The sequence below is a fragment of the Bos grunniens genome, chromosome 11, assembly GCF_055505025.1.
Source record: "Bos grunniens cultivar Pamir isolate PY7600 chromosome 11, Bosgru_T2T1.0, whole genome shotgun sequence".
Classification (NCBI taxonomy): Eukaryota; Metazoa; Chordata; class Mammalia; order Artiodactyla; family Bovidae; genus Bos; species Bos grunniens.
This window is the reverse complement of record NC_141175.1, coordinates 21275997-21293736: the sequence shown is the minus strand read 5'-3', so window position 1 is coordinate 21293736 and position 17740 is coordinate 21275997. Positions and strand designations below refer to the sequence as shown.

At 36.8% G+C, this 17740-nt stretch overlaps 1 protein-coding gene across 11 annotated transcripts in view; it reads left to right on the top strand.

Annotated features, from left to right (window-relative positions):
* The window catches only part of ROCK2 (Rho associated coiled-coil containing protein kinase 2), a 132196-nt gene that overhangs the window by 92115 nt on the left and 22341 nt on the right, over nt 1–17740 (top strand). For all 11 annotated transcript variants that reach the window (XR_015136417.1, XR_015136416.1, XM_086325614.1 and 8 more), the window contains 8 exons: nt 116–362; nt 734–840; nt 3354–3513; nt 5298–5458; nt 5816–6000; nt 12635–12704; nt 13409–13512; nt 16821–17007. Coding sequence is in view for 9 of the 11 variants with exons in the window: in XM_086325614.1 (XP_086181740.1) it covers nt 116–362; nt 734–840; nt 3354–3513; nt 5298–5458; nt 5816–6000; nt 12635–12704; nt 13409–13512; nt 16821–17007 (1221 nt within the window). In the remaining 2 variants the exon portion in view is untranslated. The remainder of the gene's footprint in view (nt 1–115; nt 363–733; nt 841–3353; nt 3514–5297; nt 5459–5815; nt 6001–12634; nt 12705–13408; nt 13513–16820; nt 17008–17740) is intronic.

Genomic DNA, 17740 nt, shown 5'->3' with positions numbered 1-17740 from the left:
TTAGGGTTTTTCTTATTTTAAATAGTTTGCAATGGAGTAATAAATTGAAGTATTTTCATCATATATAGCTGTGTTGATTTGTTTGTTTTTTGTTTGGTTTTGAATGGAATAACAGCTGGATGAAACCAATGCTTTGCTGCGAACAGAATCTGATACTGCAGCCCGGTTAAGGAAAACACAGGCAGAAAGTTCAAAACAGATTCAGCAGCTGGAATCTAACAATAGAGATCTACAAGACAAAAATTGCCTGCTGGAGACTGCCAAGTTAAAACTTGAAAAGGAATTTATCAATCTTCAGTCAGTTCTAGAATCTGAAAGGAGGGACCGAACCCATGGATCAGAGATTATTAATGATTTACAAGGTATTAAAGTGGAGATTGCACTTAAGTTCAATTCGGAGATAACCTTAGATGGTGGATAATGTGCTGGAGTAGTAAGTGTATGGATATATTACTCTGTTCTATAAAGTTAGGGTGTTAGAAATACACTGTTATAAAATTTTATGAATGAAGGATTTACTTTCAAATAGTATGAAGTATTTTAAGTAACAAGCCACTTCTGAAAGCAGTAGATTGGATTCCAGTTGAATTAACTCTGAAGCATTGTATCAACAATTATAAAATTTCTGCTCATAAATAACAGTTTTAAGGTATGAGGTGAATTCTGAATTTTTTACTCAATTTAATTTGTATTGTATATGAATTTATTGTTTTTTAAAATGTTGCCATTTTAGGTAGAATATCTGGCCTAGAAGAAGATGTAAAGAATGGTAAAATCTTATTAGCAAAAGTAGAGCTGGAGAAGAGACAACTACAGGAGAGATTTACTGATTTGGAAAAGGTAAAACATGTTAAGTTTTATATTTGTGTAAGAAGATAGATGTCGAGTTTCGAGTTGAAAAACTTATTCTAAAATAAGGAAAATTAGTAACTGAGGTATTTCCAGCACTCATGTACTTTCTTATATTGTTATGTGCATTGACGATATATACTTTAAGGCTTACCATAACACCATACAAGCAGCCCTTAGCATGTCAGTTGCTTATGAAGGGAGGACTCTCCTAGGATGTGTTCTGAGGATGCTTCTCCCTAGACATCCCAGGAAAACTCAGATTTTTGTGTACATTATATCTTCAAAATGGTGTAAAATTATCATGACTTTTCATGTAGAAGTTTACCAAAAAGTGCTATGAGCGGGCATAATTTCTAGGCTCTGTGTAGATAATATTTTGTTTTCATTCATTTAAGGATTTAGTGTATTGTATGTGGTAAAAATATCAGGATGCAGTTCTTGCCCTTAACAACCTCACATCTAGTAGGTAATTTCTAAAGTAAAAGTAAAGTACACAGATAATTCTAATACAGTGTGGTGGACTGCACGGAGATCCAACCAGTCCATTCTAAAGGAGATCAGTCCTAGGTGTTCATTGGAAGGACTGATGCTAAAGCTGAAACTCCAATACTTTGGCCACCTCATGCGAAGAGTTGACTCATTGGAAAAGACTCTGATTCTGGGAGGGATTGGGGCAGGAGGAGAAGGGGACGACAGAGGATGAGATGGCTGGATGGCATCACCGACTCGATGGACCTGAGTTTGAGTGAACTCCGGGAGTTGGTGATGGACAGGGAGTCCAGGCGTGCTGCGATTCATGGGGTTGCAGAGTCGGACACAACTGAGCGACTGAACTGAACTGACTGAAGTAGAATGATAGAGGTATGGGCAGGGTATCTTGGGTACACAGAATGAATCCCTAATCTGACAGGGCAGCATTGGCTGACAAAGTAAAGGTGCATTATGAGCTGGGGAGGACATCATGAGTGAAGGCACAGAGGATAGAAGATAAAAGGTCATAGTTTATTTAAGTATAAACTATTCAGTATTTCTAGAGTAAAGAGTAAAGGTCAAGAAATTTTAATCTTTTAAAGGATAGACAGTGAATATTTTAAATTTTGCAGGTGATATGGTCTCTACTTCAGTAAAGGGAACGGGCATGGCTATGATCTAATGAAATTTTACAAAAACAGACATCAGTCTAAAATTGACCATGCAAGATGTTGAATACTCTATTAAGAAACTTAGTTGATCTAAGAAATGGACTAACCACTGAAGGGCTTTTAAGTTGGGTGATTTTATTAGTGATTCATTTAAGACATATTATTATGTACCATGTGAAAACTAGATTTGAGGAAGATTAATAGGTAGGTAGATTAATCAGAGGCTTTTCAGATAAAGTAACTCAGAAAATGGAGACTTAACTAATTCAGTAGTTGAAAGGTTGGAAAATAGGAATGAATCTGAAATATTTGAAGGAGGAGTATTTGGGAACACTTAGTGATTGACTGATTAAATGTAGCATGTGAATAGTACTTAAGAATGAGTTTTCAGTTCCTAGTTTGTGACAAAAACCTATAGTGGTGCCTTTAATTAATAAAGAATAAAGGAGAAATAGAAGAGACAATGATAAATCCATTTTAGTCTTGAGGTGCTGGTGAGACAACCAAATTAGGATGTCTACAGAGAAGTAAGCTGCGGTAGTAGCAGCTAGAAATATTTGATCATCATTGATATTGAAGTAGTGCAAACTATGCAAATGAAAGAACCCATCTGAAGGAGATTGCTTAGACCTGTGGTTTTCAAAGCAGAATAAACTACTCTGTTGATAGATTGTGTAGTTTGAAAAAAATTATTTTCATTATTGAAAAAAAAATCTGTATTTATGATATAAACTATAGGAAACAAAGAATTAGAAAATCTTTTGAGGATATATAGAAAATTAACTTCTGTTAATGGTTCTCAACTTAAAACATGTTTTCCATGTGGAAAATAAAGATGACTAGTAAAGGATCCTGAGTTTTATTCCCACCCCCCCACCAGATCTAGCAAAGGAAAATGTTAAATATGTTTTAAAACTTTGAGAGATAATGCAGAAAGAGGAGAAGCATTATGGCTAAAGAATGCTACCTACAGAGAACACCCAATATTTAAGAGGTGGCTGGGAGAAAACTTCACACACAGCAGAAAAGATGAGAGAAGGGTGGAGAGAGCCAAGTGAAGTCAAGTATATCAAGGAAATAGTTTCAAGGGCAACAGTGAGTTCAAATGAAAAATGACTTGATAATTGAGGTATCATTCATCACTTTATTGAGCTCAAGTAATCACAGTGAAGATCTCGAAACAGTAGTGGAGATAAGTACATTGGGAAGCAAACAGGTGGAACAGCACATAGGGTACTTTTACAGGAAGTATGAAGATTGGAGGGAACATGTTAAACATTGTTAGTAAGCCTGTAAAGAAATTTTTGAAATTGTGAGCCAGTCTGTTTTGTTGATGGCTGCTGTTTAAATCTTTAATAGGAAAAGAACAACATGGAAATAGATATGACATACCAACTAAAAGTTATACAGCAAAGTTTAGAACAAGAAGAAACTGAACATAAGGCTACAAAAGCACGGCTTGCAGATAAAAACAAGATTTATGAATCCATTGAAGAAGCTAAATCAGAAGCCATGAAAGGTACGCATTTTCATAAGAGGATTTTCAGCAATATTTTACAGACTTGATTCTGTATTCAATTCTGATTTTGGAAAATATTTTAAAAAACTATTAGGAAAGCTTTACATATATATATTTATGTGTGTGTGTGTGTGTGTGTGTATGTATATATATATATATATACATTTTTTTTTTTCCTTTAAGGCCATGACCATTTCTAGGATAGTGAGGCTCAAACGCAAAATTGCTCAACCACATTTTTAGATCAGAGAGAAATGAATATTTCAGTGGTATCAATAGTGGCAGGCATATAGAGTGTGTAGTTCTAGATATATCTGTTCAGATTTGGGGGATATCCTCTTTTTATAATTAGTTTGACATTTCATCAGCTCATGTTACAAAATTCTTTCCTAAAGTTTATATAAGTTGACTGAATATTTTGAAATCTGGCGTGATGAAGATACTAGCTATGTTTGGTCAGAGCCACACAAAGCTAACGAGTGTAGGGTAAGATAACAAAGTTGACTTTTCCACAAACCAAGCCTGTTATCTTGGAATTGTCTTTTAGGTTATATCTTGTTTTCCAAACTGACTGTTTATATATGATGGATTTGAAGTTCCAAAAGAAATCAATAAAGTATTCTTGTCAAAGATTTGTAAAACTTTTAAACAGAAATTTTATTTCATATTAAACCATAAGATTTATTAATGACTTAGCAAAAAAATAGCCTTTTAATTAGTGAGTGTAGTTAAAATTGGAGGGTTTTTTTGGTCAAAAGCAGCTTAGTTTAAGACATTGATTTTAGATGATAAAAGATGAAATGAGTGCTATATTTAGAAATACCTAATAAGAAGAAAGTGGGACAAGACAAGAGTTGAATTTCTTTTGAGATTATAATTTAGGTGCTATAAATGCAAACATTTTTCACATTTGTAACACACGTGTAATCACCACCCAAGACAAGATAGAGAATCTATGTTTTCCTCATCTCAGTGAGTTCACTTATGCCTCTTTCTGTTCTCTAGACCCACATTCCAGTGATTAGTTTTTTAAATGAGTACATTTGTTTATAAGTTGTTCTCAGAACTGTTGAAAATGAACCAATTTAGCATAGTAACAGCTGTCTTTTTTCAGATTTCTTTTTACAACTCTAACATAACAGATGACTTTCATATTTTGCATGATTGCACACAACTTAAATTTTGTAGATGGTACTCAAATATGGTATAAAACCTTTGGTCTTTCTACTGCATGTCATTGCTTCCTTTGTGTAAGAGTATGACTTACCAATGAATTACTAGCTCTGTGATCTTGTCTAGTTACTTAGCCTTTTATGCCTAGTTTCCTGTAAAGGGACAGTTCCTGTATTTGGTTGTGAAAAACAGGTGCATTGATACATGAAAAGTGCCTAGAAATGCTAGCTGTTTTTAGTAGTATATGAAAAATGTTTCATTTTTCCACACTTTTGAAGCTAGTTCATTAAAAACTGAAAATTCATAATGTTTAAATTTTACTTAATATAACTTTGCAGTAAGTGATAAAGGCAGAATTATTTTGCTTTCATTAAAATGAATATAATATTGCAGAGTGTGGTAGATTTTTACACCCTGCAAATATAACAGTTAATTTTTAAGCATGAAATTGTTGATATTTCAATTGTGTTAAGAGGAGTAATGAAAAAAACTGGAAATTAAGAAAATTTTTGAGGCAGCATCATTTATTGCAATTTTTATTAGCACTGTGTCATGTATTTGATATGCTTTTTTTGTTTGGTTCATGATTATGTCTATTTTTGTGGCAATAGAAATGGAGAAAAAGCTCTCGGAGGAAAGAACTTTAAAACAGAAAGTAGAGAACTTGTTGCTGGAGGCTGAGAAAAGATGCTCTATATTAGACTGTGACCTCAAACAGTCACAGCAGAAAATAAATGAACTCCTCAAACAGAAAGATGTGCTAAATGAGGATGTAAGTGTGCAGCTTACTGTATAATGAACTATTTAATTAATTAATAATAAACTAGGTTTATTTGTAGAGGTTCAATGATGGTTTTACAATTAAAATTTTTTTCTTATAAAATAATATTCTGTAATTTTTTAATTGTACCAGATTTGGGTGATATACTAAATGAATCATAATTACAGTTTCTTTGAAGACTATATTTTATTTAAAAAATATATTATTATGGAAAATCCAAAAAATACTGTGAAATGAATTAACTGTTTAAGGAGAAGAAATCTGTTTTATGTCATTATATTTACTGCCAGCTTCACTGATGAAAAAATCAAAATAATTTGCTTGCATACCAATAACACTATTTTTTAGGTTAGAAACTTGACATTAAAAATAGAACAGGAAACTCAGAAGCGCTGCCTTACACAAAATGACTTGAAGATGCAAACACAGCAAGTTAACACACTAAAAATGTCAGAAAAGCAGTTAAAGCAAGAGAATAATCATCTCCTAGAAATGAAAATGAGCTTGGAAAAACAGAATGCTGAACTTCGAAAGTAAGTTAATTGTTTGAGACAAAGACTTACTAATATGCAGAGCTATCTCCATGTAAATTATCTTAATTTTTACTTATCTGGGAATTTTCTTCTGACTCCTTTGTTTTCTTGAACACATTTTTCTCTTCTTTCTGTTTAAATGATGTGTTGAGTGCCACTATTGTCTTTCCAAAAGATTTTATTTGCATTCCCAACAATTTTTACTACTGCCACATTATGATATAATGGTATATTGTTTGTGCTGAAGAAGAAAAGGTCTGGGGTTTGCACTCCATGCTCTTAAGATTCCTCCTCAGGACTGTCTCACAAACAAAAGTGTCTTTTGTTTGTTCTTTTAGTTTCTGGGACTTGGAAATGTTTGACCATTAAGCAAACACCATATAAATTTTTAAATCATTTTTTAGGATACACTCTTGTGCTATATCTCTGAGTCAGGAAGATCCCCTAGAGAAGGAAATGGCAACCCACTCCAGTATTCTTGCCTGGAGAATTCTATGGACAGAGGAGCCTGACGGGCTACAATCTGTGGGAGTCACAAAGAGTCAGACACAACTGAGCAACGCACTTTCTCTAGTGCTATATTTAATTTACTTAGAAAACATTGTTAAAATACTTTAAATTAAGGTATATAGTAAATATACTGTTAAAAATTGCCCCATTTAGTCATTAGTAGTATAATTAGTACTGATCAAAGATTCTAGGAAATACCACTTCCATTAAACATGAACCTGACGTAAAAAGGAAAGACAGAATAGGAAGGAGCTCTTGAAGGTTAAAAATTATTGCCAATGTAAATTTATTAGAAGAGTTTGAAGAAAAAAAAATTTTTTTAATTTCACAAAATATAGAACAAGAAGAAATGACATAGAATATATGAGAGAAAAGCTAAGACACACCAGCTGATTCTAAGAATTCTAGCGCCAGACAAGGAATTCCAGAGAATCTTAAGGAAGGAAGTTACTAAAGAAATAATAGAAAAGAATTTCTCATAGCTGGAAAAGAAGTCTTTATATTGAAAAGACCAGCAACTATACTTGAGAAAAGACTCACATTTAGACATGTTAGTATGAAATCTCAAAAACAAAAGAGAATGGAATTGTTGCAGTTCTTCCAGCTGGGGAGGTTGTGGTTTGTGGTTGATGCAATAGGAAATGAATGGAGGCTTGATTATGTCACTTAGACCAGTGATATAACTGTATTAGGGGTTGGGGAGCGGTTAGGGGTGGTAAGAGCTAAATTCTCACATATGGCAGCAGGGAATTGGTAAATAATTAAAACGTATGTCCAGGAATAAGCTGAGATGTGGTGGGAACCACAAAAGAACAATAAAAGGAAATGAAACAAAGTGATTTCCTCTAGGGAAATAGGATTGTCACGTGGATGGTTATGGATAAGGAGACTGCGACATTTCATAATTTTTTTCTGTGCTAGCCTGTACTATCTAACTGTAACCATGTGCATATTATATAATTTCTGAAAAATAGCTTTTATTAAATACCTAATAAATGTGGGGTTTTAAAAGTTACATATAATGAACAGTAGCTCTTCAAAAAGATCATGATATTAATATTACACTGGAGTTTGCTGCATGTGAGCCTAGCTAGTAATGATTTCAAATTTTTAAAACTTGCTCTTTCATATGTTTTTAGCATCTTTCATATCTTTGGCTCAGAGAAATAAGAATCATACTTTTTTAAATAATATACTGATTAATAATAAAATACAGAATTAACACAGTGAAGTGACATCTGGTGATAATTTCCTATTTATCCAGAAGTTGAAGGACCAGTGAGTAAACAAAGTGATCAGATTATATTAAATTAAAATAATGATGAAAGTTATCTAAGTAATATTAAATTGAAATTGAAGGTGGTGTGATTAAATCATTTAATCTCTGTTGAGTTTTTCTTGCTTTATACACTTTTGTTTATAAATTTATTTGGCCATACAGCCTGTGGGATCTTAGTTTCCTGACCAGGAATAGAACCCGTGCCCCCTGCAGTGGAGGTGTGGAGTCTTAATCACTGAACTGCCAGGGAAGTCCACCTATATACATTTTTAAAATATCCAACTGGTAGTAAAATATTTTTTCATTTTAAAATATTTAGATCTATATTAAAAGATAAAGAGAAAACAAATATAAGGTCTCCTTTATGAACAGTATGAAAAGGAAAAAGGATAGGACACTGAAAGATGAACTCCCCAGGTCGGTAGGTGCCCAGTATGCTATTGGAGATCAGTGGAGAAATAACTCCAGAAAGAATGAGGGATGGAGCCAAAGCAAAAACAACACCCACTTGTGAATGGGACTGGTGATGGAACAGGGTTCGATGCTGTAAAGAGCAATATTGCATAGGAACCTGGAATGTTAGGTCCATGAATCAAGGCAAATTGGAAGTGGTCAAACAGGAGATGGCAAGAGTGAACGTTGACATTCTGGGAATCAGCAAACTAAAATGGACTGGAATGGGTAAATTAAACTCAGATGACCATTATATCTACTTTTGTGGGCAGGAAGCCCTTACAAGAAATGGAATAGCCATCACAGTCAACAAAAGAGTCCAAAATGCAGTACTTGAATGCAATCTCAAAAATGACAGAATGATCTCTGTTCGTTTCCAAGACAAACCATTCAATATCATAGTAAGCCAAGTCTATGCCCCGACCAGTAATGCTGAAGAAGCTGAAGTTGAACAGTTCTATGAAGACCTACCTTCTAGAACTAACACCCAAAAAAGATGTCCTTTTCAGTATAGGAGACTGGAATGCAAAAGTAGGAAGTCAAGAAACACCTGGAGTAACAAGCAAATTTGGCCTTGGAGTACAGAATGAAGCAGGGCAAAGGCTAATAGATTTTTCCAAGAGAACACACTGGTCATAGCAAACACCCTCTTCCAACAACACAAGAGAAGACTCTACACATGGACATCAACAGATGGTTGACACCAAAATCCAATTGATTCTGTTCTTTGCAGCCAAAGATGGAGAAGCTCTATACAGTCAGCAAAAATAAGACGGGGAGCTGACTGTGACTCAGATCATGAACTCCTTATTGCCAAATTCAAACTAAAATTGAAGAAAGTGGAGAAAACCACTAGACCATTCAGGTATGACCTAAATCAAATCCCTTATGACTGTACAGTGGAAGTGAGAAATAGATTTAAGGGACTAGATCTGATAGAGTGCCTGATGAACTATGGACAGAGGTTTGTGACATTGTACAGGAGACAGGAATCAAGACCATCCCCAAGAAAAGCAAAATGGCTGTCTGAGGAGGCCTTACAAAAAGCTGTGAAAAGAAGGGAAGCAAAAAGCAAAGGAGAAAAGGAAAGATACACCCATTTGAATGCAGAGTTCCAAAGAATAGCAAGAAGAGATAAGAAAGCCTTCCTCAGTGATCAGTGCAAAGAAATAGAGGTAAAGAGTAGACTGGGAAAGACTAGAGATCTCTTCAAGAAAATTAGAGATACCAAGGGAACATTTCATGCACAGATGGGCTCAATAAAGGACAGAAATGGTAGGGACCTAACAGAAGCAGGAGATACTAAGAAGAGGTGGCAAGAATACACAGAAGAACTATACAAAAAAGATCTTCACGACCCAGATAATCATGATGGTGTGATCACTAAACTAGAGCCAGACATCCTGGAATGTGAAGTCAAATGGGCCTCAGGAAGCATCGTTATGAACAAAGCTAATGGAGGTGATGGAATTCTACTTGCTATGCTATGCTATGCTAAGTCGCTTCAGTCGTGTCCGACTCTGTGTGACCCCATAGACGGCAGCCCACCAGGCTCCGTCGTCCCTGGGGTTCTCCAGGCAAGAATACTGGAGTGGGTTGCCATTTCCTTCTCCAGTGCATGAAAAGAGAAAAGTGAAAGTGAAGTCGCTCAGTCGTGTCCGACTCTTAGCGACCCCATGGACTGAAGCCTACCAGGCTCCTCCGTCCATGGGATTTTCCAGGCAAGAGTACTAGAGTGGGGTGCCATTGCCTTCTCTAATTCCACTTGAATTCCACTTGAGCTACTTCAAATCCTGTAAGATGATGCTGTGAAAGTGCTGTACTCAATATGCCAGCAAATTTGGAAAACTCAGCAGTGGCCTCAGGACTGGAAAAGGTCAGTTTTCATTCCAATACCAAAGAAAGGCAATGCCAAAGAATGTTAAAACTACCACACAATTGCACTCATCTCACACGCTAGTAATGTAATGCTTAAAATTCTCCCAAGCCAGGCTTCAGCACTACGTGAACAGTGAACTTCCAGATGTTCAAGCTGGTTTTAGAAAAGGCAGAGGAACCAGAGATCAAATTGCCAACATCCATTGGATCATCGAAAAAGCAAGAGAGTTCCAGAAGAACATCTATCTCTGCTTTATTGAGCCTTTGACTGTGTGGATCACAATAAACTGTGGAAAATTCTGAAAGAGATGGGAATACCAGACCACCTGACCTGCCTCTTGAGAAACCTGTATGCAGGTCAGGAAGCAACAGTTAGAACTGGACATGGAACAATAGACTAGTTCCAAATAGGAAAAGGAGTACATCAAGGCTGTATATTGTCACCCTACTTATTTAACTTATATGCAGAGTACATCATGAGAAACACTGGGCTGGAGGAAGCACAAGCTGGAATCAAGATTGCAGGGAGAAATATCAATAACCTCAGGTATGCAGACACCACCCTTAATGGCAGAAAGTGAAGAAGAACTAAAGAGCCTCTTGATGAAAGTGAAAGAGGAGAGTGAAAAAGTTGGCTTAAAGCTCAACATTCAGAAAACTAAGATCATGGCATCTGGTCCCATCACTTCATGGCAAATAGATGGGGAAGGATTGGAAACAATGTCAGACTTTTTTTGGGGGGGCTCCAAAATCACTGCAGATGGTGCTTGCAGCCATGAAATTAAAAGACACTTTTCCTTTGAAGGAAAGTTATGACCAACCTAGACAGCATAGGAAAAAGCAGAGACATTACTTTGGCAACAAAGGTCCATCTAGTCAAGGCTATGGTTTTTCCATTGGTCATGTATGGATGTGAAAGTTGGACTGTGGAGAAAGCTGAGTGCTGAAGAATTGATGCTTTTGAACTGTGGTGTTGGAGAAGACTCTTGAGAGTCCCTTGGATTACAAGGAGATCCAACCAGTCCATCCTAAAGGGGATCAGTCCTGGATATTCATTGGAAGGACTGATGTTGAAGCTGAAACTCCAATACTTTGGCCATCTGATGCGAAGAGCTGACTCATTTGAAAAGACCCTGATGCTGGGAAAGATTGAGGGCAGGAGGAGAAGGAGATGACAGAGGATGAGATGGTTGGATGGCATCACCGACTCGAGTTTGGGTGGACTCCGGGAGTTGGTGATGGACAGAGAGGCCTGGGATGCTTTGGTTCATGGGGTCGCAGAGTCGGACACGACTGAGCGACTGAACTGTACTGAACTTATGAATACAGACATGGTTAATCTGTCCAGAAGTAATATATCTTTATAGTCTTAATATATGCTTCCATACCTTTTTCTGTGCCTGTACCTGTACATGTGTACTATATTTATAGGGTTGAGTTTTGTAGAATATTTTTGTTTGTTTGTTTGTTTTGTTGTTTTTTAATTGTATATGTTGTTCTCCAACTTGTTTTCTTTCTTCTTAGCTTTGATTTGAAATAACTATAATATATATATATATGATTTCATTTTTTTGACAAGCCTGTACTTTTATTTCAACCCAACATCTTAAGAGTGTTACTAGGTTTTTTATTTAACTTTTTTCTTTACTGAAGATTAAGATATATATAGAAAGTACACAAATGATAAATGTAGAACTCTGAATTTTTACAGAGCGTTCAAATCTGTGCAGTTAACCATTTTGTTGTTGTTTGCTAAGTTGTGTCCAACTCTTTTGCAACCCATGGACTGTAGCCCACCCGGCTCCTCTGTCCATGGGATTTTCCGAGCAAGAATAACTGGAATGGGTTGCCATTTCCTTCTCTTAGGGGATCTTCCCAACCCAGGGACTGAACTCGTGTCTCCTGTATTACCGGTGGATTCTTTACCACTGAGCCACCAGAAATCTGTGCAGTTACTGTTTACATTTAGATATAAAAACCTGTACTCTTAACCTCCCTGCAGGGCCCCTCCCAGTTGTTTCTACACTCATTCTGAAATAATCGATTTTCAGGTACTCTTTAATTGTACTACTTTTTGGCATAAATGGCTGATCACAATGCATGTTTGCGAATATAATTCAGTGTTATTAGTTTAATATAGTACTGTTTGGTCTCTGAATCCCTTATGCTCTTAAAAAAATTATTGAGGGCCCAAAGAGTTTTTGTTTATGTGAATTTTATCTAATGTTGTTTATTGTGTTCGAAATTGAAACTGAGAAAATTTAAAAACAGGAGCATACATGCATACATTTCATTAGCTTTTGGAATAATAAAATCCTCAGATGTCATGCAGCCTCATGAAAGTATATATACATGGAAAGAATTAATACTTTAAAAGTAGCCATGATTCTCAGTATTATGAAAATAATTTTACCTCATGGATTTTCTTGAGAGGTCTTAGGTACTCCCAGAGGTTTTCTAGACCACATTTCAAGAGTTGCTGGCTTAATATGTGTCTAACCAATGTCCCCACAGAGAACGTCAAGATGCAGATGGACAGATGAAAGAGCTCCAGGATCAGCTTGAAGCAGAGCAGTATTTCTCAGTAAGTCCAGACATGTTACTTTGAAAAGTATTGTATTTGTAGAATTATTAAAATTTTTTTTTTGCTGAAAAACCAGGAGATTGATTCTTTAAATTCTTATAGCAAATTCCAGAGAGAATTTTGGATGAATGTTTTGTACTACACATCTGTAAAAGGAATACTGGGGCAAGAGACTGTAGATAGTCTAACAGAAATCCATTATCATTTCAAAAAAGAGTAGTTCTAAGTACATACCCACACCATATGAAGTTCATTTTAAAAAGCATTGATTTTTGAGGAAGAATATATTTGTATAATGAAAGAAATAAGATTGTCATTGTAACATTTGCCCTTTTTTGAGTTTTAAAATATGAAATAATAACTGTCACCTCATTGATTTTTTAAGCCAGCAAAATTTTCTTGAATAAATTGATAATATTTTTCTTTGACTCGTCATCCTACCAATATGACATTTAGTGAGAAATTTCACTAGGATATCCAGTTGAAAAATCACACTTGTAAATTATTAGCTGAAGTTTTATTAGTTAATTGGGTTGATTACCAGAAAATAGAAAATCTCATTGAACTATCACTTTGCTCATGGGCTCAACATTACTCAGTTTTAGGAGCCTATTATGTAGTAATCAGCTGAACTTTTTGTCTGGATAGCTTTTGAATATTTCTAACAATGATGATCCATGTTTCTATTCTGTTTTGCTATTTAGACCCTCTATAAAACACAGGTTAGGGAACTTAAGGAAGAATGTGAAGAAAAGACCAAACTTTGTAAAGAATTACAGCAGAAGAAGCAGGAATTACAGGATGAAAGGTAAGGATAAGATCCTTATCTCTGTTCATAGACATGTACCCTACTCCTAGAAAGTGCCTGTATATGTGTTAAGTCACTTAGTCATGCCCAACTCTTTGCAACCCATTGATTGTAGCCTGCCAGGCTTCTCTGGCCAAGGAATTGTCCAGGCAAGAATACTGGAGTGGGTTGCCATTCCCTTCTCCAGAGGATCTTCCCAATCCAAACCCAGGTCTCCTGCATTGGCAGGCTGATTCTTTACTATCTGAACCACCAGGGAACTCCAGGTAAAATTTGTTGATGAAGTTAATAAAAAGCCAAAGATATTAAGAAGAGGTGGCAAAAATACACAGAAGAACTATACGTAAAAGATCTTCATGACCCAGATAAGCACTATGGTATGATCACTGAACTAGAGCCAGACATCCTGGAATACAAAATCGAGTGGGCCTTAGGAAGCATCACTATGAACAGAGCTAGGGGAGGTGATGGAATTCCAGCTGAGCTTTTTCAGATCCTAAAAGATGATGCTATTAAGTGCTGCACTCCATATGCCAGCAAATTTGGAAAACTCAGCAGTGGCCTCAGGACTAGAAAAGGTCAGTTTTCATTCCAATCCCAAAGAAAGGCAATGCCAAAGAACGTTCAAACTGCCGCACAATTGCACTCATCTCACACACTAGCAAAGTAATGCTCAAAATTCTCCAAGCCGTGCTTCAACAGTACGTGAGCCGTGAACTTCTAGATGTTCAAGCTGGATTTAGAAAAGGCAGAGGAACCAGAGATCAAATTGCCAACATCCGCTGCATCATCAAAAAAGCTAGAGAGTTCCAGAAAAACATCTATTTCTGCTTTATTGACTGTGCCAAAGCCTTTGACTCTGTGGATTACACAGTCAGTTTGTTTGTGGAAAATTCTTAAAAGAGATGTGTCGAGGTCCAGCCCCAGCTGATCCAGGGTATTAGAAGGGGAGACGGCATCGGCGATTATTTATTTATTCATCAAAGATATAAAGAATAATAGAATGAGGATAGCTCAGTAGGAGAATTCAGTGGAGAAAAGAAGCTGAGTAGCTTGGTTTACGTGGAAAATCAGTATAACCCGTGACACCAGGTTAGCTCTGACCACGGAGGCCACAGGCGCCCTCTAGAATAGCGGAAGGTGCCCCACCTTAGACACCTTCTCGAGTGGGTCTTAGAAGCCCAGGCAAATAAATGGTTGCAGAGGATATCCGCTCTCCAGATGGAGACTCAGCTGGAAATTGAGGAGAAAAATGACATGGGGAGACCAAGCGTTGGTGAGCAAGGCCCGTAACTTTATTTTCAACAGGGGCTTATATACCCTAAGTTACACATAGAGGATAATAGGGGATGCAAAGTCAGCAATCTTTGATCCTTATCAAAAACCAGGGTTTCTTTCCTACAAATTTATCGTATACAAATGGTTTAGGTGATTTACATCATCTTCTGGCCAGAAGGCGTATTAACATTTTATGACTCTTGACAAAGACTTATCAACAAAGACTTATTTTCTCTAAGAGTAATTATTTTAAGGTTTTGCGCCATCTTCTGAAGAAAAAATTGCATTCCTATAGGGCGGATGTGTAATGGGTTTACAACAAAGGAAAGAATTTATTACCTTAAGGGTCTAAAGTTACTAACACCAAGGCCACTACTAATTTTTTCTACATACCAACTATATTAATTAATACACATTCAAGGATACAATTCAGGGGATGTGAAAACTTGGCAACAAGCATTGGTTCATCAATGAAATCTTTTACTAGTTTTATTCTGACAGTTTCTAACTCTCTGAGAGGCTCTAAGCTATTTGAGTATCTTAAGCTTCCCGTGCCTCTCGAGGCTGGGAGACTGTAAACAATCGTATGTGTAACTGTAGGAGTCCGGGTAAACTTGTCAGGCGAGTTAGAGAGCTCTCTGAGGGGTTTGGATTTAAACACTCCTCATTGCCCAGGAACTTTTATTAATTGGAGCTGTAAGTTAACTCTTTGTCAGAGAGAGCGAGATGGTGGTAGGGGACAGCCCCCAGTAAAGTCAGAGGTGAGAGCACAAAGCAATAAAGTAGGCAGACTGTTTTTTTGGGGGGGTAGATAATCGAGAATATCCAGGGGGACTCCTGAGGCTCGATCCCGCCTTTGCGTATGCCGAGCCTCCTTCCTCATGACCTTTGTCACGAGTGGAATGTCTCTCGCCGGCTCCCGGCAGAGATGGGAATACCAGACCACCTTACCTACCTCCTGAGAAACCCATATGAAGATTAAAAAGCAACAGTTAGAACCGGACAGGGAACAATAGAGTGGTTCCAAATCAGGAAAGGAGTATGTCAAGGCTGTATATTGTCACCCTGCTTATTTAACTTATATGCAAAGTACATCATGAGAAACGCTGGACTGGAGGAAGCACAAGCTGGAATCAAGATTGCCAGGAGAAATATCAATAACCTCAGATATGCAGATGACACCACCCTTATGGCAGAAAGTGAAGAAGAACTAAAGAGCCTCTTGATGAAAGTGAAAGAGGAGAGTGAAAAAGTTGGCTTAAAGCTCAACATTCAGAAAACTAAGATCATGGGATCCGGTCCCATCACTTCATGGCAAATAGATGGGGAAAAAATGGAAACAATGTCAGACTTTATTTTTTGGGGCTCTAAAATCACTGCAGATGGTGACTGCAACCATGAAATTTAAAAACACTTGCCCCTTGTAAGGAAAGTTATGCCCAACCTAGATAGCATGTTAAAAAGCAGAGACATTAGTTTGCCAACAGAGGTCCGTGTAGTCAAAGCTGTGGGTTTTCCAGTAGTCATGTATGGATGTGAGAGTTGGACTATATAGAAAGCTGAGGGCAGAAGTGAGGCTTTTGAACTGTGGTGTCGCAGGAGACTGTTGAGGGTCCCTTGGACTACAGGGAGATCCAAGCAGTCAATCCTCCAGGAAATCAGTCCTGAATATTCATTGGAAAGACGGATGCTGAAGCTGTAGCTCCAATGCTTTGGCCACCTGGTGTGAGGAATTGACTCATTGGTAAAGACCCCGATACTAGGAAAGATTGAAGGCAGGAGGAGAGCAGGATGACAGAGGATGAGACGCCTGGATGGCATCACCGACTCGATGGACTTGAGTTTGAGTAAACTCCAGGAGTTGGTGATGGACAGGGAGGCCTGGCATGCTACAGTCCATGGGTTCGCAAAGAGTAGGATACAACTGAGTGACTGAACTGAACTGACTGATCTGATGAAGTTAATTAGAGAAAAACTTGAGCTTTATAATAAAAAATTGAATGTTAAAATTTTATTTCTCTTAAATATAGGGACTCCTTGGCTGCTCAACTGGAGATTACCTTAACCAAAGCAGATTCTGAGCAACTGGCTCGTTCAATTGCTGAGGAACAGTATTCTGATTTGGAAAAAGAGAAGATCATGAAAGAGCTGGAGATCAAAGAGATGATGGCTCGACACAAACAGGAACTCACCGAAAAAGATGCTACTATTGCGTCTGTAAGTAAAGTCCTTGGTTCATTTTTGGCTATAATTGTTAAAAATCTTGCTTTAGAAATACTAGGAAAGTGACATAAATCTAAATGAAAAATTGTATGTTTTGGCTACAAGATATTTGAGCTAGTGAACTATCAGCTTCTCAGTGTTGTTTGGCAGAGAGGGGGCCCTCGAAAACACAACTTCCAGTGGCTTCACCTGTTGGTAAATTCAGAGTTAAGGACTAAAGTGAAAAGAAAACACCAAAAGTACAAAACAGTTTTAAGTCTTTTTTTTTCTTGTTAAACCAATTGTAGTTTAAAAGAATTTGAAATTAATCATGAAGATTAGTTTAATCATGAAGATAGCCATATGTAGGTTGAAAATAATTGTAATAAAAATTTCATATAGAAGTAAAATATCAAGTAGTTGAGTTAGCCTTATCAATTGTCTAGATCTATGAAAAATGTTACAATAATTTTAAAGCATGGCATCAGAACAGGGGTATTTCATCCTGTTCAGTGAAAGTGAGTAGGGAGACCAGAAATAGACTGACACACAGGAGAACTTGGCATATGACGTCAGCGGCAACACACAAATCAGTGGGAGAGGACACAGGTTTATGGTTTTGAAATGACTATGTTTTTATGTGGAAAGGAATAAAATTAGATTCTTATTATCATTTACCGTATATAACAGTAAATTCTAGCTATCTTAAGAACCTAAATATGTAAAATAAAAATTTTTAAATATTTGA